Source organism: Vicugna pacos, chromosome 6 (genome assembly GCF_048564905.1).
Source record: "Vicugna pacos chromosome 6, VicPac4, whole genome shotgun sequence".
Classification (NCBI taxonomy): Eukaryota; Metazoa; Chordata; class Mammalia; order Artiodactyla; family Camelidae; genus Vicugna; species Vicugna pacos.
In genome coordinates this window covers 44,443,964-44,467,602 of record NC_132992.1, presented here as the reverse complement: position 1 = coordinate 44,467,602, position 23,639 = coordinate 44,443,964, and the positions used below count along the sequence as shown (strand labels likewise).

The 23,639-nt window shown below is 37.4% G+C and overlaps 1 protein-coding gene across 1 annotated transcript in view; it reads left to right on the top strand.

Moving 5' to 3' along the window:
• LOC116280946 (uncharacterized) overlaps positions 1–23,639 on the top strand; it is a 156,707-nt gene that overhangs the window by 72,055 nt on the left and 61,013 nt on the right. Inside the window, exon 3 of the mRNA XM_072963897.1 lies at positions 9,961–10,041. Coding sequence (XP_072819998.1) covers positions 9,961–10,041 — 81 coding nt within the window. The remainder of the gene's footprint in view (positions 1–9,960; positions 10,042–23,639) is intronic.

Here is a 23,639-nt window from a genome sequence, read left to right as displayed (position 1 = left end):
CAGTGGTCTGGCACCTTACAGGATAAAAAAAAATGATGATTGATTAGCAAGCATCACATTTAAATATAGAGAATCTCCCCTAAAAGCCTGTCTGTTACACTGTATGGACATGCTGCCTTGGTGAAACAGTGTATCAGTTTGCCCCTAATCATGATGTGTCACTCATACTTAACAGAGAGAGGTCTGTTTACGCTTGCGCTGCTCACCAGTTTGAGCCCAGGTGACCTGATTTATTTATGCTTCATCTACTGTGACTTCTGGCAACTGCTCTTCATCACGTTGCAAAATATAGAAAGGTGGGTAAACTCCCTGCTGATGCTATCGCACAGTGCTGGACATCTTTGCATTTTATCCTTTGTTTTAATCACCATTATTTAATTTGATAAATTTAGTAATCATTGGAGTAGTACACTCAGTTACTGCTTTGGTCACTTTACATAATGAAAGTTCAGAAGGGTTCAATGACCTATGCAGGCTGTCATAGTTGGTAAATTTTAAATCCAGTCCTATTGTTTCTACATTCGTGTGTTCTCTCTATATTATATTTCAGCTTTCTGTCCTTAAGGGACTAAAGAAAAAGAAAAGATTAAATTTTGAAAAACCGGAAAACCTTACTAAGTGGCCAAATCTCTTACATTCTTGAAGGTGAAAGAATTATTAATGTGAGATAGGAAAGATGTCATGGAAACCATTATTTTGAGCCAAATCCTAAAATAAACAAAACCACTATAAATTTATCTATATTATTATAGCAAAAAAATGCAAGGATATCTATTACTGAGATGCCTTTTACACTAAAATAATTGTAAATGTGCTATAAAATAATGAATTCTGTCCAATTAAAATATAGAAACATTCAGTTAATTATCTAGGTGATTTCACAAATAATGGAGTTTAGAACTGGTTAAGATAGTAATTAGAAAAATCTGAATAACAGATAAGGTCTGCATGAAATAGAAAGAATAATAGCAGGAGCTAGAGAAAAAGATAAAAGAGAAGTTAGATTAGTGGGAGCTAAAGAAAGAGATAAAAGAGAGGCTAAATTAGCAGTTTTCAATCTGCTTCTGATGCTTTAATTATCTGAGGGGATGCTGCTAGATTCTCAACAAAAATTTTGCAGCCAATTTTGTTTCAACTTACAGTAATCATTCCAAGTGTACCCACATACCCGTGTCTTCCTGCACATCTGTAGTAAGCATTACAAACTCAATGCAGTGACATATTTTTACCATTCCATGAAGGCTGATATGTTGATATGATGCATGGTGACTTGCCCTTTCCTACTTCAGCACAGTCCCATGGACAGAGCCCTTTGATTGTGAAGAATGTATCCGCTCCTTAAGAGGAATGCTGGAAACCTTCTTGCAATCTCTCTGAAGATGCAAATCGTCCCTCCCCAGTCATACTTCTCCTTAGAGAACCAGCCCCTAAGCCCTGCCTGCTCTGTTTGTACCCTGTGACCTTATGCCCCACCCAGGATCACCTCTAATTAAACCTGAGCCAATCAGATTTAATTGAGAATTTGAATGAGAGTCTAACTCAGTATGATATACTAGCTTGGAAAGGAAATTATGGAGAGCTGGGAAAGCCATTTTCATTTTTCTACCTTTTAAGCCTGCAGCAGGGAACTCTTAGACAGCAGTGAGGTGCAGGGGAGGGAAGCAGAGATCACATATCACTTTGACCAGAGACAAGAAGAGAGGGAATTCTCAACTGTTGGGATTTCCTGCCTTGGAGTTCCCTTCGATTTGGTAAGATATCTCTGAATTTCTTGGATAAGGAATGCTTCAGCCTGCTCAAATGAACTTCTGCTTGTTCCAAATGAATGGTCCCTGATTATGGCAACCATGACCTGATTCAAAAGTAGTAGCAACTCTGTGCAAAGGGATATCTCCTAATGGCCCCACTGCCTTAGACAGGGTTTCAATTGAATTTAATTCGGGTTCTCCCTCTCTGCCAGGAGAAATCCACACAGTTCACTCACACTGATGCCCCTTCAGCAGAGGTGGCAAGCAACACTGGTGTGTGTCTTATTCCTGCTACTTGAAAAATAACAGAATTTTCAACCTGGAAGGGAGCCTTAATAATGAAATCCACCATTCTCATTTCATAAATGAGAAGGCTGAGAAGCAGAGAGATTAATTTCCCCATTCAGGGCTTGGGAAATTCTTGGCTCAGATTTCTTCACTTGGCCTCTCTCCTCAGGACCAGTCTAGTGACAGAGGGGTCTTTTCAGTTTTCTCCCCTTGTGAAAAAGGCAAGGGTTCTGCTGCCCAGAAAACCTCCAGCTGACTTTGGGTATCTACTTAGAATCATGGTCAGCTGAATATAATAAAAAGTTGGAAGTAACAGTGGCTTAAACACATGACCATACATTGCATTTTATCTCACATACAATCAGTTTGGAGGCGTGCAGCCCAAGGCAAATGCAGTGGCTTCATGGTCATCAGGGACCCAACTTTAATTTTTGTTTCTGCTCTTTCATTCTTTGTATCTAAATTCCATCCTCAAAGCCACCTCCCTAGTCCAACATGGTATTTGGAGCTCCATCCATCAAACCTGCATTCCAGGAAGCAGGGCATAAGAAAGAGGAAGGGGCAAAGTGGCACATCCTAGCTGTCTATCTTCTTCACCGAGTAGCTTTCACTTACATATAACTGGTCATAGCTCAGTTAAATGACCACTTAATACCAAGGGAAGCCAAGAAATGCATTATTTTAGCTAGATACATTGCCACCTGAGTATAACCGAAAGTCTCGTAGAAAGACAGAGTCAGTGGATGTTGAGACAGAAGCTAGAAATCAATGCCATACCTTCCTAGAATTTTTGGCACCAATTCAGCCTCAAAGGATATCTTTAGTGGGTATATCAGCATATTGCCATAATTAGATGGTATCTTAAAACTGCAAGAGCCAAAGAAATCCTCCCTGAGTCATCTCCTGTTGCTTTAAGAGCATCCCAATGTTGTCTGAACCTCATAGTGAGTGTCTCCACTCACTATGAGCTGACTCTTGTCTTCTCCTGTCAGGGATTTTGCTGCAGCACATACTGACACCAGCACTACTGAAATGCATACCCCAGCTGTGTTCTACCTACTATTAAAAAGCTTTTCCATGTGACTGTAGAACCCAAGTAGAAGAAAGAGACTCCTTAGTCAGTCTGTATACCTCATCAGAAGACCGTTTGTAAAAATAGCAGGTAATAATGGTATCAGTGTTGTAGGATTTTTATGATGACCAAATGAGTTATACATGTGCAGAGCACTTAGAACACTGTTTTGAAGCAAAATAATTGCCTGTTTGTTATTGTTATTATTATTGTTATTATTCAGCATTGTTATTATTATTACCACATGCCTTTTTTTATACCGAGAAATATTTAGTGGGAAGCTAGGAAGAAGTGTCTTTGTCCCCAGAGCTGAAATTACTCCCAGGAGTATCACTAATGGGTCTAGATGAGAAGGAAGACACATTATGTTCAGGAAGCCACTGCTCAAATGGCCACTTTAATACATGGTTTATCAGGTTGCTCATTTGGTAAAGCGGTCCCTCACCCTGTGAGTGTTGGGCGATATAATTTCTGTAAGGCAAGTATCACATCCCTGGGGGGAGGGGGTCCATTGCACCAAGGGTAGGAGTGAGGTGGCTCTGAGGGTTCTTAGAAGAGAACCGATACACCAAACCAAGTGGGAGACATGCTAAACTTGCCTTCTTCACAAGTTTGCATCAACCTATTCCTGGCAAATTACATTCCAGATATCTCTGGATAAAGCTTTTGCCAGCTGACAGTTGGACTTCTTAACCTTATTCCGATCATCTACATATACACTTGTGGGTTGCATGGAAATTTAATGCTCTAAATTAAGAAAAGATGAGAATAAGAATGTGTTAATTGTATGCAACAATGAACCAAGTGTAAAAGCTGAAGTCTTTGAGTTTATACTGTGAAGCATATTCCTAGGTATTTTATTTTTTTAATGAAAGTAAGGAAATGGTGAAATCACTTAGTGCCTGCAAAACCTGGGTCACTGTTAGAACTGTTCTTTGAACACTATTAGTCATTACGGAGAGGCTTATATGACCTCAATAGCGATTGTAATTAGTCTCTGATTCGGAACTCTTTTTAACCCTGATACAGCTCTAAGGGTGTGTGAGAAAATTCTGAGGATTGACATTTGGAAAGAAGCAGAATGACTTTCTGTAGCCTTCCAATGAACAGTGAGAATTAGAGACAAGGGCAGGAACAAAAGGTATAAGGAAAAAGAGGATCCTAGGTGAAAAGGAGACATATAATTCTATCAAAATGGTTTATACTGACATGCCACAAAGGCCCAGTCAGCTGGCAGTCGCTTTTTGCAACAGGCCTAGGAGAGAGAAATTGCAAAGCTGATAGGGACTGAAACTAACTTCAGATATCTCTTTGGCTCTTCCTTACCTGTAATCCATTTGGAAGTCTGCAAAAATAAATCCTTGAGTATGATTTTCCATTTCTATTGTTGGTTAAATCACAAAGAGTCTCACGTGAGGAATACTAACACTAAGCACTGTTGAGTTGAGAAAGGAAGCAAAAATTATCAAGGAAAATCTCCAAAGAACATGGAATTGGAATTCAGGAAATTAGCTTGCCTTCTCCGTGACTAACTGCCTTCCCTCTGACTCTGGGGCCAACTCTCTCTCCTGCTTTCTCAAAGGTGATTCAGATTCCTCAATGAAAAATGAGAACCATTCTTATCACCTATCTCATCTATTTGAGTCAAAGAAAGGTTCAGTGTATAACACCTATATATTTCTTTTGCATGTCAGACTAACAGCAGCAGCTCCTGAATGTGCAGGTTTGCAGTGCAGCCTGGAATCTAGGAGTATAGGTATATAAATATGTAAGCTTCATAATCTGTCGATTATCAAGGTGCAATATTAATTGATCATCATTTCCTAATGAGTAACCAAGTTTTTACCTGATGAGTAAAGCAAAGATAATTTAGGGAGTGGGGTGGAGAGTTAAGTAGCAGCTCTTGACCTTGTAAATGGGGAAGGACCTGAGAGATGGCAGGTCGTATCAACAAACTGCGTTTGGCTTAGGAGACACAGCTTAAGACACTAAGTGGAGACTCTTTCCAAAGGGAGACAAGCAGTCCATGAGAGGAGAAACATGGAAGCTTGCTGGCCTGCAGTCTGACTGGGGAGGATGAAGGAAAAACCACACTGAGATGAATCTGTGAACTTCTATGGTATCACACAAGGGGAAGGAGGAAGTTGTGGGAGGTCCCTGATGACTCACCTGGGTTAAAAGCCGGACAATTGACCTGAAATAACACTTAGAATGTCCACTGTCTCCTTACCAGTCACAGAGACAGGGTAGTATTTGGAGCTCGAAGGGTATTTGAGCTCAAAAAGCAGGACAATGTGACTTTGTGGTCATGGCAGAGACTTGGCAGGATGGTTTTTTTCTGACCTTGATCATCAACTGAGACCCTCTGACTAGAGGCTTAAGCCCCTGGATCCTGGCTAGAAAGGTGGCTTTTCTTGGAAGGTGGATCCTGCCCAGTTTCCTCTTGGCACAGGCTGGGGGATTCATTTAAATCCCTTTAAAAAAAATAATAGGTTTTTAAAAATAGCTTTATTATTTTTATGTGCTATCACAAATGCCTATTGTAGTGGGCTCAAGGGATTTGGGGGCTGATCAATGTAAAAGATATGACCGTGGGAGACAGTAACACACCAGAGCTGTGAGAGGTGAAGCCTTCACAGTCTGAGACCTCCAGAGGCTTAAGGTGAGGGGGCCACCATCCAAAATGGTAGGAGGGCAGAGGGGCTCCTTGGGGGAGAGGAGGATCCAAGAGGGGGTTTACACTTTGAGGAGTAGCTCAGCAGCAGCAGGGAGTCTCTGGGTCAAAGAGCTCCAAAGAGTCATAGCAGCTTGAGGTCTTATAACCACCAGGCTCTATCTTGTTAATGGGTAACATCTGTCTGGTGAGGGTGCACAGGGTATGCAAAAGCAGACAGGCTTTAAACAGGTGAAAATATGCTTACTTGGGCTATTTTAAAAGCAGTTGGATGTGTCAAAATTTGAGTGTGATGCTGGTGAGCTTTTGAGCTAATGTTAGTAAAGAAACAAACAACCTGGTCTGTAGACAGAGGCCATCTTTGGTTCATTTATATAACACCTGTGATACATGGTTAATATAAAAAATAATTCAAATAATACAAGAAATAGAAAGAAGAAAGTAAACACTACTCCATATCCTTCAACAAATAAATAACTTTGACTCTACCTTCCCTCATTCCATTGCCACACTCAAGAGTGGTCTATAGTCCCTGCCTCTGCTTTCTCCCTTTCCACTTATTTTTCATCCCACTGAAAAAATATTTCTGCTTCTACCAAACTAACTGAAGCTGCTTTGGCACAAGTCACCAAAAAATTACTCACAAAGCCAGTGGTTTATTTTTACTTTGCATTCTGGGTGATCTCTGTGGAATTTGAGAATGTCTGCCTTGAAATTTCCCTCAATACTGTTCCCTCTTTACTTGCCTTCTACCTCATTTATTCTTAGTCTTTTTCTTCCTCTGGTTTTCTTCCTTTAATCCCTCAAACATTTTCCTCAAGGCCTCTGTATTAGTCAGTTCTTGCTGTGTAACAAACCACCCAAAGCTCAGAGGTATAGAACAATGATTCATTCTGCTCTCATGTCTGCAAATTGGCTGAAGTTCAGATTATCCAGCCAAAGTTCATCTGCGCTTAGTTCCAAAGACAAGTTGGCTCCAGGTCATCTCCATAAGTCCCTCATCTTCCTCTGACTAATAATAGCCTGGCTGGGGCATATTCTTGTACTGAGGACAAAAGCACAAGAGGACAAGCCTAGCCATGCCTGCACATTTCAAACTTATGCTTACAGTGAATCTGCTGACATCTCACCTCCCTAAGCAAGTCTCATGGTTAAACCCAAAATCAAGGGATAAAAAAGTATCCTATGCTTATATGAAGCCATGACAAGGAGAGGCTGCATAATACTACTATAGGTGAATGAAGATTTGTTACTAGTAATTTAATCTAGTAAATACTTCTTACTGCCTGGAAGGCTTTGCATGATCTAACCTTAGCTGCCTCTACAGACTTGTTGCTTGACACTTCTCCTCTTTATTGCAAAGTTCCAGACACAGAGTTTCATTTTGGTTCCTCCAACACCATGTTCTTTTTCTTAGTCTACATAATCTTCAGGGTTTAGTATAAATATCACTTTGCCATGGAAGTTTCCCCAATCTCTCCAGATTATGTCAGATTCCCTTGTTATATCTCCTTATAGATTTATACAGTTTGTCTTTCTTGCATTTATCATGCTTTTGATGGTATAATTTGTTTATTTGATATCTTTCTCCCTCCCTAGGATTTAAGTTTCATTATAGTAAGAATTGCCTTTGTCAAATATTATATTCCTAGTTTTTCCTGTTTAGCCATCATATAATAGATATTCAATAAATACTGCAGTTAACAAATCTATGTGGTATTCCTAGAAAATTTCATTCATTTCTATGACTTACATTTTCACCAAATCTGAATCTAGACTCTCAAAATCTTTCCTGGGTTCCAAACAATATTTCCAATTGGATATTCCATGGCAACTTCATACTGTGCAATGTCCAGAAGTTACCTCTTTCTTCTCCTCCTGTTAGTGAAGATATCACAATTCACTTGAATACCTGGGATAGTTAATTTTGTGTGTCAACTTGACTAGGCCTCAGGGGCTCCAGGTATTTCATTAAACATTATTCTGGAATGTCTGTGAGGGTGTTTCTGGATGAGATTAGCATTTGAATTGGTAGGTTGTATAAAGCAGATTGCTCTCTCCAATATGAGTGGGCTTTACCTAGTCCATTGAGCGCCTGTATGGAACAAAAGGAGCAAGCAAGGGACAGTTAGCTCTCTCTGCCTGACTTTGAGGTGAGTCATTGGTCTTCTTCTGCCTTTGAATTTTGCCTAGGACTGAAACTTATACTATCTGCTCTTCTGGTTCTCAGGCCCAGAATTGGACTAGAACCATCCGCTGATACTGTCAGCTCTCCTGGGCCTCCAACTTACCTTGGGACTTCTCGGCTATCATAATCATATGAACTAATTCCTTCTCCGTACACACACACACTCTCACTCTCTCTCTCTCTCTCTCTCTCTCTCTCTCTCTCTCTCCCGCTCTCTCTAGGTTCTGTTTCTCCAGAGAACTGTAAACACCACCCATAGCCCCCCAGCTCCATGCTTCTTTGAACCTTTACATATAATTTGTCTCTAAAACCTGATGCTTTTTACTTCTGAAATGTCTATTTAGTTAACACTGATTTTTCTTCTCTATCATGAATAATATTGGCACTAAAAAGTGTAGAAAAACATTGTTGGGAAGGAAAGGAAGTCCAAGATGGAGCAGAACAATCTAAGAAAACACCTGGTAGTGCTAAATGTGTTCCAAGTTTCCTGGCCAAGATGAGTCATATCCTAGAGTGAAGAACATGTGTAAATGATACCTCCATGGGGATTGCTGAGAAATTGTTTTAAAAAAAAGAGAGAGAGAGAGATGAAGTAGAAGAGTAGAAAATTAGAGGTAGGAAGCAGGGGTTTCATAGGCCATTGAAGGTCTCAGTTCACAATGTGATATTTGAAAGACTTAAGCTATAATGTCCCACTGGCCTTGGGGCCAGGGTTTCCAAAATACTCCTTTCCAGAAGCAGTACACATGAGAGTGTCAGCATCATGATAAATGTCACTGCCCAGGTATAATGATTTAAAAAGGAAAGTAAAAGAAATGAGTATTTTTCTTATAAAATACACTAGTATAGAATACTAGATCATTTGCATTTGGACACTTACTTGTTGATCCTTTAGAGGGTGAAGGCGGATGGACTGGAGAATGACAGTACACACGCGCTCCTCTAGTCTGTCAGAGTGTTAGCCCACCATCACCATTATGACACACTCCTCATGGTTGCTTATGTTTGATCTGGATAAATTTTATGAATGTCTATCTTTATTCATGACCTTTTATTTTTATTTAAGCAGTAATTGTCCTTATGATGTAAAAAATACATTAAAGCTAGAGTTTTTGTATTAAAAACAATAGCCTTGGAAATGCAGAGGTTAAGGATTCAGTATGCTTAGGTCTGTGTGATCAGGGTCTGTGTGTGTGTGTGTGTGTGTGTGTGTGTGTGTGTGTAGAGTGTAAATATATACTTAGTGCTTTTATCTTTCTGGGATCTCACTATTCAGTCTGCATTGGAATGTCTGCCTGAACTGGAAATCCAAGTAAGCCTTTGCTTGTCAAGTCACAGGACTATAAACAGAAGCAATGAGTAATGGTGGACATAGTCAGAAGGGGACAAAGAGAGGAAACATTTATATGACAAGAACAATTAGAAGTTTCAGGAAAAGGTTGAAATGTGTTTCTCTAATATACTTTGAGCGAGGAGATGAAATCAAGCATCTTTGCAAAATAGGTATGATATCAATTAATTAGCATGAGGGTCCAGAAACAAATTATTTTTTTGCAGGAAATTCTGTCCAAAATCTAGAAATCAAGCTATAATCTCTGGTTCTATATTTATTAGCAATAACAATAAACATAAATCATTGCAGAAATAACATATTGGGTGATGGGACAATGAAAAGAGGAATTTGTTTAAAAATTACATGATTCTATGACATTAAATGATTATAAGTGTATTTTATGAGACGGGATTGGGTGTGTTCAGAGTGGTATGGCCGTAAACTTAATGTATTTTAAAAACCTAGTACTTTTCAGCCCCTATTTGGTATATCTGTCTATCTTCCATGATCTCTTTCTTTCTTCTTTCATTTATGCACTCATTCATTCAATAAATAACAGGTGTCCACTGTATATCAAACACTGTTCTAGGCACAGGGGAAAAATAATAAACAAAAAAACAAAAGTAATATTCAAAAATCCCTCCCCTTACTTTCTAGCGGGGAAAACAGACAAGGCCAAGGATGGTCTCACTGGGAAGGTCTTCGTGAAAAGAACAGAAGGATGTGAGAGACAGCTTGGTGGGTATCTGAAAGGAGAATTCTTCAAGAAAAGAAATAACTGCAAAGGTGCTGGAGTGCTGGAGAAATAGCAAGGAGGCCAGTGACTGGGGAGCAGTGAGCATAGGGGAGAGTAATAGGAGTTGAGATCAGAGAAGTACTTGGGTCAGAACATGTACGGCCTCATGGACCTTTGTAAGCTTTTGGTCTTTACTGGGAGTAACACAAGAAGCAAATGAAGGTCTTGTTTTGTCTTGTGTAAATGAAATTTTTATTTTCAATATAATTCTCTATATATTTTTATATAATTCTAAATATATAGAAAAACTGCCATGGTAGTATAGAGATCCTGCACACCCTTCACCTGGCTTCTTCTGATGTGAGTGTCTTATACGGTCAGAGTGCATTTTTCAAAACTAACAAGTTGGCACTGGTACAATACTAACTAAACTGCAGACTTCATTTATATCTATCAGTTTTTCCACTGATGTCCTTCTTTTACTCCCTAGATTCTGATTAATTGAGGACACCACATTGCATGTAGAAATGGAGGGTTCTGAGTAAAGGGCTGCCATGACCTGACCACCACTTTGCAGTTCTACTCCGACTGCTGTGTCTGTACTTGAAACTCATTTTCTGTGTACAGTACTCCTACTTCTCTTCTACCAAAGTGATGAATACCCTTAGTAAAATTGCTTATCTACTAGGAGCTGCTGTTCCAGTGCCTTATTCAGTGGTGAATGCTTTTCATTCAAGTTGACATTAGGTAGATGCAATCCACTGACTCCCAGTACATATTAGGGTAAATCAACCATGCACCTGAGAATATACTTCAGGAAGTCCTTGTATGTTTAACAGAAGAAACTGGGGCTTAGAAATAGGATCATTGTTCAAGAGCTCAATTAGATCAATTACCCAAACATGGCCCATAGTAGAGGAAAGTTTATCTTTTGATTTTGCTTTTATGTTCATATTAGAGGGTACAATTGGGTCAGCTTACTTGGGGTCCAATTAAGTAGCACTTTACAGTATTGTAATATTGACAAACTGCTTTCACAAGTATTCCCATAATCAATAAAATGCAAAATGCACTATATCAGGCATTATCTAGAATAGATTTTATTTCTCAGTTATGTGTGTAGACAGCAGGTCAGGGTTCCCTGGTAAATTTAAAGCACCATGTGATCCAACCACGTGTTTAAGTAATTACCTTAAAGCCAGGTACTGATTAATTAAATCTCACCATTCCACAGGTACCTAGCTATCATTTCCATTACAGTTAGTAAATAGGCTGTTCCATTTTCCTGGTGAATTTACTTAGAGACCACATTGTTGTCCAAATAATTGCTCCCATTTTTCCTTAACATTTCATGCTGAGATTTATTAGTCTTGTAATGAATTCCATCAGCTATCAGGGAGACATTTAATGATGATGTGAATGAAGTGCTACCTAGTAAAATGATCCACATAGTATCCTCTAAAATGTTTTTAGTTCATATTATTTTGCTTTTCACACTGTTGACAGTTGTGCACTTTTGCTACCAATTTTAGATGATGCAGTTTAAATACTATTTAAGGAGAATTCTCTTGAAAATAAAGTATTTTCCTCTTTATTAGGATATCCACTTATATCTTAGCATAATGAGATCTTTTTACCTTTTTATTATGCAAATCTCCAAAGTTTCTTCTCTTTTGAAAGCTAACCTATTAAGCACATTTTTCTCCTGCTTAAGTATTATTTTGATGGTGGTTTCTGAAGTTCATCTAAGATAAGTCTCATAAAGATTAAGGAATAGAATATGGATTTATATAAGAAATATCAAAAATAGCTTACCATTTCTTAATTTTAGTAAAATTAACAAAGTAGTTTTTTGGAAATTAGTAGCACTGAATAAACACTGAGAAATGATGGAAAGGAGGTAACTGAAACAAGCAGTAGAGCTATGTTTTATGCAGATTTTATAGGGAATTGCAATAAAATACGATTTTACTCAAGGTCATCTGTGGAGGCCATAGTTCTTATGACAATTGCCACATTTAAATTTGGACAGTGTTTCTTTTAGTGTAAATGTGACAAACCATTGTTTCACAGTGCTTAGCCAGAGGCCTTTTCACTTTTTATTTGCACAAATCTGTTGACCTGAAAGCTACCTCTCTCATTGTTCTACCTTGACTCCAGTTGAAAGGAACAGTACATGCAAAGTTTATCTGCATGTACTGTTATTGTCTTTTCTGAAGAAAAACACATTTTGATTGATCGTCTAATCAAATTTAAACTAATTGAAGTTTAATTCTCTTCTAAGATTTTAACATTGGAAATTATAGATACAACTGCAATCAAAATAACTTCTGCAGCAGAAATGCATATTGAAAATTCTGTGATTTGCATTGAGAGTACCATGATCCCTTGATAGATTTTGGGCACATCTACTAGGAAATCTGAAAATAACAAGCAGTCTATTCTTTCCTATTTGTTATTGTAAATATCTCCTTAAGAAAACTATTCATTGAATATGTCACTCAAAATAACATTGTTCAATAGGATCATCTCCCTTGGGTGTCAAAAAAAAGTCTTTTTTTTTTTTAGTAGAAATTAACGTTTGTGTTTACCTGCTCATATCTATCATACCTATATGATGTAAAATTATAGCCATCTATTGTAAGTGTGTGTGACCCTTCATTTATGAGATTGGTTTTTTTAGTTACTATCAGTAGGAGCTGATCTTCTGGTTATCTTTAAAGTAGCCCACTCTATAGTAGTAGTAATAATAGTAGCTAATATTCATGTAACACTTATGTGCCAAATAATATGATTACTTATATGTATATGGCTGAAAATTGGACACTTTCTTATGTCATCCTTTGTGATCCATGAGACATCTTGGAAATAGTGAGCCAAGCTAAAGCATGCAGTTGTAAACCATGGAAGAAATTATAAATAACTCAATGGGAATTCTACTTTATAAGATTCCTATACATGACAACAAACTCATTAGAATTACCATTTAATTTTAATCAATGGTACTAACTTGCCCATTAACCATTAAGATTCTCAGACTTAAATATACAGATTCATATGCACACCATAAAATATATATGAGCACTAGGAGCTAAATATCTCAGTGTGTTTTATACTCTATGAAAGTTAACTTTTGAGATAGAGTTTTAATATCTGAAACAAACCAAGACGTATCTATTATTTATGCCTATCTAGCTGTATAACCAGTGATTTGAAAATCAATGGCAAGTGATCAACTTCATCTACAAATCAGAAACCCACTTAAATCAGTACAATTCTGAGAGTTTTCCACTTCACATACCTTGAAGCCCAGCACTTTATTAAATGTTATGGGCGTATTTGCTCTAGACGTCTAGGTTCAATACTTGCAATCATCTTTCAGGATAACACTCTTTTAGTAAATCTCATATTACATACTCTCACCAGAAAGTTGAACTGCAGAGCAGTTGCTTCTTGATTGCAACCATGGAATAAGGCTAACTAAAATGAGAAAAGGTTTACACACAAGTAGGCTTAAAGCCAAATGGACAGCAATTCTCTGGGTGTTACATTAAGTTCACATTTACACACATTTTCAGTAAATATGAGTGTATTGTTTAAAACAAGTAATATAAAACTGAAACTGAACAAGAAGATCCAAATGTTGGGAAATTGTAACTGCACAATTTATTTTAAAATATAAATTGTCACTGTGAGAAGCTCCAATATCAGCTCTCCTTGTCCACCTTCCCTGTCTTCAGATCTGGACCAAATCATCTTTTGAGATGACTGCAGGGAGAGACTTACTGCTTAGACCAATGTTATACAAGAGGCTGTTGTATCAGAGCATTCATGTAATTCATTGTCTTCAGCGAGAATTCGGATTCCTTAAGAGTTCTTGTTTCAAGACTGGTTTTAGTCTTCCCGTTTAATCTTTCATCACTTTTAAACAATTAGTCATAATTATTTCTCTTAATTTGACCTCCTTTCCCTATTGTCTTCTTGTCCTGAAACAAGGGTGCAAATAATAATGAAGAGGTCAAAGATAAATATGAGAAGAGGATTAAAAAAAATGCTTTCCTAATTTGAAAATGGTTAATTATATCTGAATTATCCTTGTTATACTGCAATCCTATTGGTCTTTAGGATTGAATCACCCATTCAATACTAAAATGTAAAGAATGTTGCTATCAGACAAAGTATCGAATGTGCTTAAATCACATTCTTTACATATTAGTGATCAGAAAAATCCATTGAAATAAATTGGTAACAGGATGTCATAAAATTTTAGCTTAAAAGTTACTTTGACATTAGGATCAATATTGTCTTAGATGCAATACTTGCTTCAGACTTTTGTCTTACTACTTAAAAAACAATAAAATTAGGAGATGACTTACTCAGTGTCAAACATTTATCAGTTTCCTTGGTGGACATCCTGAATTTTATAACTTGTATTTTAGTTTTATCCATATTTAAACTTTATACTTGCTTCTACTTGAAAAAATTTCAAATAAAGCTTTTAGTTTAAAAAAGTACTGTCATCTTTGAGACTAATTAATGGCTTGCTTTTGTAAGGTTGTATTATTCCAATGTTTTAGAGTAAATAAAAAAATTGCAATAGTTCAACAGATATTATAGTTTTTCCGAAACATCTCACTGTTTCATGTGGTACAGATGAAAGATAAGCATTTATTCTAACAAGAATATCACTTTTCATTTACTATACGTAGCACTTTCCCCATTAGTAAAGTTCATTTAAATTATGCAAATATTTACTGAGCCCTTATGATGTGCCGGAAGCAGTTCTAGGCTCTAAAACTACAATGCACTTTAAATATCTTATTTATAAAGACCTGTTTTTGTTAAAAAGAAAAAAACCCCATTTAACAGTAACTCTTCAGCTGTTAGTCTCAAAACATGTTTTTTTTAAATCAACTGTGGATGTTCACCACTTATAAAATATATCATCTCTTGGATGTAGAAATAGCTTTCCACTTTGAAAAGTCAGAAAGAACTCCACTATTTTAAAGAAAAGAATGTGTTTCTTCTCATATTTCATGCAACAAGCACAGTATAATTCAGAATGATTTGTAATGATTGTATGGAACTTCTCCTGAAATTTCTACAACTTAATTCTTGTTTTAATAACAGTCTAGATCTCCTTAGGAGATCCCTATAAGGAAAGCAATGGGTGAAACCAAGATAACCCATTTACAAGTGAGGAAGTGGTTCTTACTTATCCGACACTCAGCTTCAAATAGGAAAGTCAGGACAGAAGCATCTGAGCCAGAGCCTATTGTTAGAGCTCTAAAGAGGTAATGATTTCTTTTCCAGCATGTTTTTCAGATTATTGATTGATCCCAAGGGCATGTAGTAATTTTCACAATTTCCCTTTAGCTTTGTGCCAGTGGCAGTTGCTGTTTGTTACTAGCCTTGGAAAGGGATCGAGATGTTAGAGAGGAAGCATGTGGATATTTCAAATGACCTGCAAGAATACTGATATGAGTGTGTGTGTGTGTGTGTGCACGTGTGTGTGTGTGTGTGTTGTGCACATTAACTAATCAACATTCTAACCAGAAGCTGAGGAGTTTACAATAAATTGTGTTAAGTAGATACAACAATACACTTGGAGACCTGCTTGGTTTTTTCATCTAAGCCTTTGTGAATTTTTTTTAAGTCATTATTAACATTTGCAGCTTTCTGTCTTTCTCTTTTAGTCACCCAAGGTAAAATGGTACAAGATATTAATCTTCATATTAAGTATTAACTTTTGGGACAAATTTTGTAACTAAGAGCCTTTGTATCTATACTCCCCTAGAAAGTTCTTTCATTTTTTCCAGTTATGTTCAAATTCCTGGCTAGAGATCTGCTAAGAATAGATTAAGGAACATATTGAGAACTGGGAATTATCAACAGAAACATTAAGTCAAAAACTAACACTAGGATGTGGGATCGCACTTTAAGGGAAGCAGCTTTTAATATTAAGGCATTTCACTAACTCAGTTGTCTTCCTTAAGTTTGCTGATATTTGTTCTGTCAGAACTCAGCAACCCAGTTTTTGGTATATGGTTCAGAAATATGTTGTACCTGTGCTAAAGAAAAGGCATGGATGCTTTGGGGGGACTTGGGAAAAGAACTGTAAAGAGAAGCTTGGGGAGCCATGATGTTTGGGGTCTCACGCTCTGCAGTCACCAGTGTTACCTCCTCTTGGCCTCCCTAACCCAATAAACACATGCATTCTACAAGAGATCTCTTCAGTGATGTTGTCCAGTGGTCTGTAAATCCCAGGTTAGGCCTATGCATGGGTCTCTCTGGCCTCTTGACCATACACATTCCAATTTTAGGCTTTACAGACTTTTGTCTTGGATTGTAGATAGAACAAACCTGGACTATGGTAAAAGGTATACAGGTGGGTTGATGATCTGTCAGTTAACATGGCTACCTAGGGTCTACTCAAGAGTACCTCTCAAGCATCTTTCCTCATCATTTAGGATCAGCCTTAATAGGCTGAAGCTCTGTAGCTCACTAAGATGTTTAGAAACAGAAGTTCCTCAGGGGTCTGACTGCTGGCATTACCACTGCCACCCAGAATCATGAGTTCCATCAGACCCTCAGACTCCAGCCAAGTTCCCTGCAAGTGAGAGGCCCCAAGAAATTTCCTATGTTCAAAGCCTTCTAAAAGTATACTTCTGTTCTCACTACAACCCAGCCACTGCTGCCACGTGTCCTCTACCATCAGTTCTGTTATCTGACCTGCAGCTCGGAGGCCTGGCTGTTGTAAACCCAAAGAGGGAAACTCAAAAGTTATGTGGCATTATTCATTGCTTTTTCTACACCTAGAAGAAATAGTTTTTTGTTTTTGTTTTTTGTTTTTCTTTTTCCTGGAAAGTCAGCTATATGTTGCCACAGGGATGAAAGGTAAGAAGGAATCCAGCCAAGCGGGAACATGGCTTTTCGTTTATGTGCATAGGGCTTTCACTTGCCTCACAGAAAACTGATTCAACTCAACAAATGTTTATTGAGCCCCTACTATGTGGCAGACATAGCTCTAAGTACTTCATACTAGCAGTGAACAAAACAGATGAACTACGTGCCCTCATCAAGCTCGTAACTACTTCACAGGATTATTGTAGTAATTGAGACTTGTAATAATGTCTCCTGGCATAGCACCTGGCATTTAAAAACTACAGAAGATGCAGACTATGTTTAGTAGAAAATAAGACAAATGGCAGTGTTCCACGTAGGACTTAATTTAATCATCATTTGTCATTGCTATGATGAATATTGTAAAAATGAAAGATTTTAAATTGATGCTTTTCAAGTCAAAACATGAGAAAATATATCCTTAGAGTCAGTTGGAAAATGACATTAATCTAAGAGTTGATATTCTGGTTTTCACAGCAATATTCTAGTATGAGTCTTAACTTAATTCTCGCATAATTTACAAAATTTAAATTTTCTATGACAGTTGCCTTTTTCCATTTTTGAATAATGCTGAGAGTTCATCCCAAGGATATGTTCTCTTTCCTGAGAGAAGACACACATTTGATGAAAAGAATTATGTGAAATATTTTAATATGATTTTAAAAAGAGTAATTTAGCAATACAATTTTCCATTATTTAAAAACACCTAGATCTTTCAGGTCATGCTTCCATTTTTGCTCCAGGTGAGACTCAGTTGAAATCAGGTATTCAACTGCCTTTTGAGCTTTAGAAGTTGAAGATATCTGACAACTGGAGGGATTGTAAAGAGTTCCCTTTTTTTTTTTAAGTTTGACACTTTTAATAATAATCACTTTATTTTGTATTAAAATCCTCAATAGTATGGTAATAATATTATTCTTTATTTAGCCCTTAATATTAAGCCCTTAAGAGAACTACAAAGACCAGAAAGTGAATCATGGTTGAAAGTTATAATATTAGGAGCATTACCAAACAAGAGGAAAAAAAGAAGCCTAATAAAACTTAATTTTCCTAATGATTAGAACATTACAACTGTAATGCAATCAAAAGACATGCAATACACACATAGCAAGAGAAAATCCACATTAAAATTTAAAATCTATTGTAACATTAAGCATCAAGGAAAAAGGTTTTTATCAGAAATATTGTGACCTTATGAAATTAGCACTGGTACTGTTGGCAGTGGTGGCAAATTTTCTTAAAATGTTCTTCTCTTGGATGAATATATGTATCTACCCATTAGGTTGCAGCCTAATACAGAAACCGGATCATAATATTGAGACTTTCTTTTCCTATGTGCTGTTCCTTTTGTGTTCCCAGTAATACTTTTCTCAAAGATAACTTCATTTTTATCTACATGAGTTTAGATTTATTTTAAAATATCTCTTCTCATTGCAATCTAGAATGACTCTGTGTGAAGGGCAGTGTCTTGAATTTTGGTGCCCAGGTTTCTAGACCTAGCCAATGGTAGATGATTTTGTTTGTCAGAATCATTGAAAACCTGTAGAACTTACCCACACAATCTATAAACCATATGATGATTCAAAATGCATCAGTGTGACACATATTTAAGACGAAACAGTTCCATTCTCTCTACTTATATCCAAACTCATTTTAGAGACTTTTGTAGTAAAATGCAACATCTTATTGACCTCATTCCACAGATGGAGAAAATGAGGAAGGAATTGTCTTTGCCTTTTTACTGTCATCAGGTTGATGTAATAGTTCATGATTTGTCTAACAGAATCACTTAGCAACTTAAAATGGAGTGTAATCTCTTAGACTCCTGTGAACAGTGCAAGCTGTGGTTAATGGAACTTCTTTCAAGGTAATTTGATCTAGCAAACTTCTTCAGAGATGCTTTAAAAAAGTGTCATTTTGGAAAGGGATGGTATTATATCTAAGACTCTGAGATGTTTTATCTGTGATACTACAGTGGGGGATATGAGAATCACGAGTGCAGGAGGGGTAATTTAGCAGGTCTTTGGACAAGTATTCCTGGTCACATCATCACATCACACCACTTCAGTTCTCTGCATAACACTTATTAATGTTGATTTTTAAAATTTTATTTATTTACTTACTTATTTATTTATTTATTTATTTATTTATTTATTTATTTATTTATTGTGCTTCCCTTTACTAAAATGTAAAAGGTGGCTGAAGAGGTGACATTTAAACAGATTTATGTGATAAGAAAGAGTCCAGGAAATGTCAAGAAACAGTATTGCATCCAGAGTAAGAATAGCTCATTCCAAAGCCCTAGACTGGGAATGAACTTGGCATGCTTGAGGAAAAGAAAGGGCAGGTATCTAGAGCAGAGCAGGGTGGAATAGTGTGGGAAGATTTGGGGAGGCAGACAAAGGTCTGGTCACATGGAGCTTGGTAAATCAGAAAGAGGGGGTTATATCGAACTCTGAGTGAGATGGCAGCCCTGGTGGGTGCAGGGGCAGGGGGTTCAGCTGGATTGACACAATCTTATTGAAAAGATTTGACTTCAGCTCCTGTACTAAGAACAGACTGAAGGAGGTGGGGCTGAAGTGGAAGCAGAAAGACAGGAAGGCACCGGAATATTCCAGTTGAGGGAGATCATTGGCTTGAACTAGGAAGGAAGAGGCAGAGATGGAGAGAAGCGGTAGGACAGGATTGTGTTTTGGAAGTGGAATCACTTCGATTTACTGGTGGATTAGATATGAGAGATGAGGGAGAGAGTCTCCGCTGCCCCCCGTTCTCTAGAAGTGCTCTGTGTTTCTTGTATTCGTATTTTTGTATCAAAGTAACACTTATTTCAGTAAAGTGAGCAAATATTAAGTGTTCAATTTGTTGACACTTTTATATGTATATGCTTGTATAACCAACCACAAAACGAGACATAGATTCTATTCCATATCCCAGAAGGCTTCCTGGAGCCCCTTCATAGTCAGTACCCTCAACACTTACCCACTCTTGATAATCATCCCCAGCCCCTTTGCCACGGTCCATTTTGCATATCTTTAATCTTCTTAAACTGCTGCTTTGTTCATTCCATTCTTCTGTTTGGTAACTTTAATGACAGCCCACTATAATAGGATAGCTAAACTTATTAACTTGTAATTAATTCCTATTTAACTTGTAATCAAATCCTTCCCTTGACTCATCTCAGTCCCTTTCTCCCACTTCTTCCCTTGTCATGAATAGAATATATTACTCATTAGTCTCTTCCAAGTAAGTCTGGCTCAGTTCCATCTTCTATAACTTTACATATATTAGTCTCTTAATCTAAAATATTTTCTCTCTTGGTTCTACTCATTCTTCAGGGCCTCAGTTGGCCTTCCATGAAAACATCAGGATAGTCCTCCATTTGTCCGAGGTACATGGCATCTACACTGCATTAATGTCTAGACTGAATTCTCATTTCCTTCTTTGAGAATGCATGACATCCACCAGCTTTAATATTTACACTGCTGTCTTCTGTTTTGTTCCTTTACATATCCATCACCTCTAGCATATTACCTGACTCAAGTTTAGTATTTGATACCAAACTTTGTATTTGTTGAATATGTGACAAAATAATTAATTAACATGTATCATTGATTGTCTTTGATGCATTTTCCCTATCTCCTCATCTGGATTGTATGTTCTCTACAACAAAGATCAGGGCTTATATTACCCATGATATCATTCATAGTAACTAGCAAGGGGATCTAGCGAAAGTAATAGACTAAAAAGTTAACAACTGTTGTCTTTCCTAAAATGCATCTATCCTAACTGACTGACTGAGGTAACTCTGACAGGTATTACAGAAGGGGTGATAAGAGCTACATCATCTGCACTCAAATTTGTTGTCTCCGCTCTGGGGGATGTGGTTCAGACATCTGGTAGAACTTTCCGACAAACTCCAATCTAAAGATACACGTGAGAAATACTTTCTGTAACTGGAAATTTAGCGAGCCTGCTATGGTAAGTATGCCTAGAGGCAAGATTGGACTATTTTTAAATGCTTCTAATAAATGGGTATGTAATAGGCATACAGATCATTTCTATGTAACAACATGAGATTAAGCATAATTAATGCAATGCTCTCGGAAATTTTGATAAGGGAACTAAATTGACTGCAAGGCAACTTGATTCTTGTTTAAAAAAATCAGTAGTAGGCAGCCAAAGTTTAGGGCATCAGAATATGAAATGGAGGACCTGAATTCAAAGAAAGTTCCAATTCTTTCATTAACTAGATGTGTGTCTTTGGAGAAGTTGCTTAAATTCCTTGAAAGATAGCTTTCTTATCTTCAAAGTGGTATGACCAGAAAGGCTGTGAGAAGAGAATGAGGTGGTACATGGAAAGATTTTTGATGATATATGTGCCGTCTATTAGTAATAAGGTGCTAAAACATAATTTAAGGGAAAAGGAGAATGTACACATAGGTCCAGAAAGTCATAGCCACATTGCATCGTTGTTTTCTGTTGCTTATCAGGCATTGCACCTGCCAAGAAATTATCCTTTTCTGGCTGCCTCCTTTCATGTTAGCAGTTGTTGACATGGTTCTTATCTCAGACCCCTAAGAGCTGTGCTGTTCTGAATCGTCAGTTAGATTCAACTGGGCACCCTCCATTAGTGCTGGATTCCTGTAGTCATGGAAATTACAAGTTGTCCTGTTCAGTGTGGCAGCTGGTAAGCAAATAGCACACGCAATTTTATGTTATAACTCTTGGTATTGAGAACTGGCAGGTCAAAAAATTTGATAGCATCATCCTGTCCATTGTCTTAAGAGCAAGCCACCAGTGAGAAGGCCAGGAAGCAGACAGCATATGCCTGTCGTGAAAAAGCAATTAGAATTTCTTCCTTAGAAAACAAAAAAATTTAGTGAGTAAACATTTCTTTTAAATAATGTAGAAAATAGATTAGTAGAAAACTATGCCAGGGGAGTAAAATGTGTTATTCTGAGTATTAATTACACATATTAATTAGTACAGAAGATCATTCTGTTACGTTTAGAAAGGAGATCAAGGTTAGTTTTATTACCAAGTACTCTTGGTCCTAGTCATCTAACAGTAGAGGATACATAATCTATCAAAGTACAAAAAATAAATAAATAAATTTAAAGCAATTTAAAGTTACTTTAACAAGGTCAGAAATTAAGTTTTCAGGTTTAATTTCCAGAGTAAGTACAATGTCATGACTTTAATAACAACTAAAAATAAATTTAGACTTTTGAGCAGTTTTTTTCTGACAGAACACAGAACCTTGAAAATACCTTGGGGGAAATTGCTAACCTCTCTGGAAACTAATGAGTCCTTATAATATCGCTAAAGGGCTATGGGATGTTTTCTAATTCTGCATTGCAGATGGGAAACCAAAGAACCTGGCCGATAGTTTCTGTTTTCAGGGATAGACTGACCAGGGCTCTTGTAATGATTTTCAATTTCTCTGTCATTTGGCCTTGTCCTTTCTTTCTAATACAAAGTGGGCAGATAATAAATATGTGTTCTTTGTTTTGGAGTCTTATTTCAATCTCTGAAATCCCTGGGTGTGCTTTCTGGACTATTCAGCGCTAAATGAAAAGTTTAGTTTCTAGTATGTAATATTGCACTTTTCAATTATTTGATGTCCAACCTGTAAGATTACACATCCCCACACATGGTCATATGACACACTGACATCAGACTGGGCTATGTGACTATTTGCCCAGTGTAATGTAAACAGAAGTGCCTTACATTGTGTCCAAACAGGAGCTTTGAGAACCATAGCATGCTTCAGCCATTTCTCCCTCCCTCTGCGGTGACAATGGCATGCCCAGATCGGCCCTGCTCTCCTTTTAGCCTGAGTCCCAGAATGAGAGGATAAGCAGAGTGGACCTGCAGGGGATCCACAGGTGACTCCTAACATGAATAAGAAATAAATCTTGATCGTTGTAAGTCATTGAGACTTTACAGTTGGTTGTCAATGCAAATAATCTAGTAAAATTTGGTAATACCCAGTCCTTGCCACACTGTGATCTTTTAGTAGTAATGCATAGAAGCAGGCAGTTCAGTTGGAAATTTACATAAAAACTTGATGTTTGCATTTAGTTCATTGTCATTGGATTTTTATCATGTTAATTACAGTATTGTCCAGATACTTTGAATAAAAGAATTGTGTCCCTTATAAAAGAGACAAAGGGTAAGCTTTGGTGTAGCACTCAAGTCTAAAAAGGCAGATGAAGTTCAGTAGACCCTTGGCATTTATGGATTTAAAATTGACCACGTGCAAGTATTGTTAAATCCATTGACTTGTGGTGATTTCTCATTTTGCTGAGGCATCGGTTTGAATGGTGTTCTTGATGCACCTGGAGTGAGAGTCTGCCACTGTGTGTGTCACTGAACTTGTGGGAAGGCCTCGGCCAGTGTTCCTCAAAGCCCAGTCCCTGGACCAGCAGCCTCAGAATCACTCGGGACCTTGTTAAAAATGCAGATTCTCGGGCTTCATTCTAAACTGACTGAATCAGAAACTCACGTGTTTGAGGCCTTATGGTCTATTTTACCCAGCCCTCTAAGTGATTCCTGTCCTTGCTAAAATTTGAGAACCACTAGCCCTCTCATTTTCCATGAAGGTCTTTGCTACTGTATCTACTATGTACTGAGACAGGACCCAGAAATTGGCCTTTGAAAGGTTCCTTGTTATTTCTGATACAGGTGGCTCATT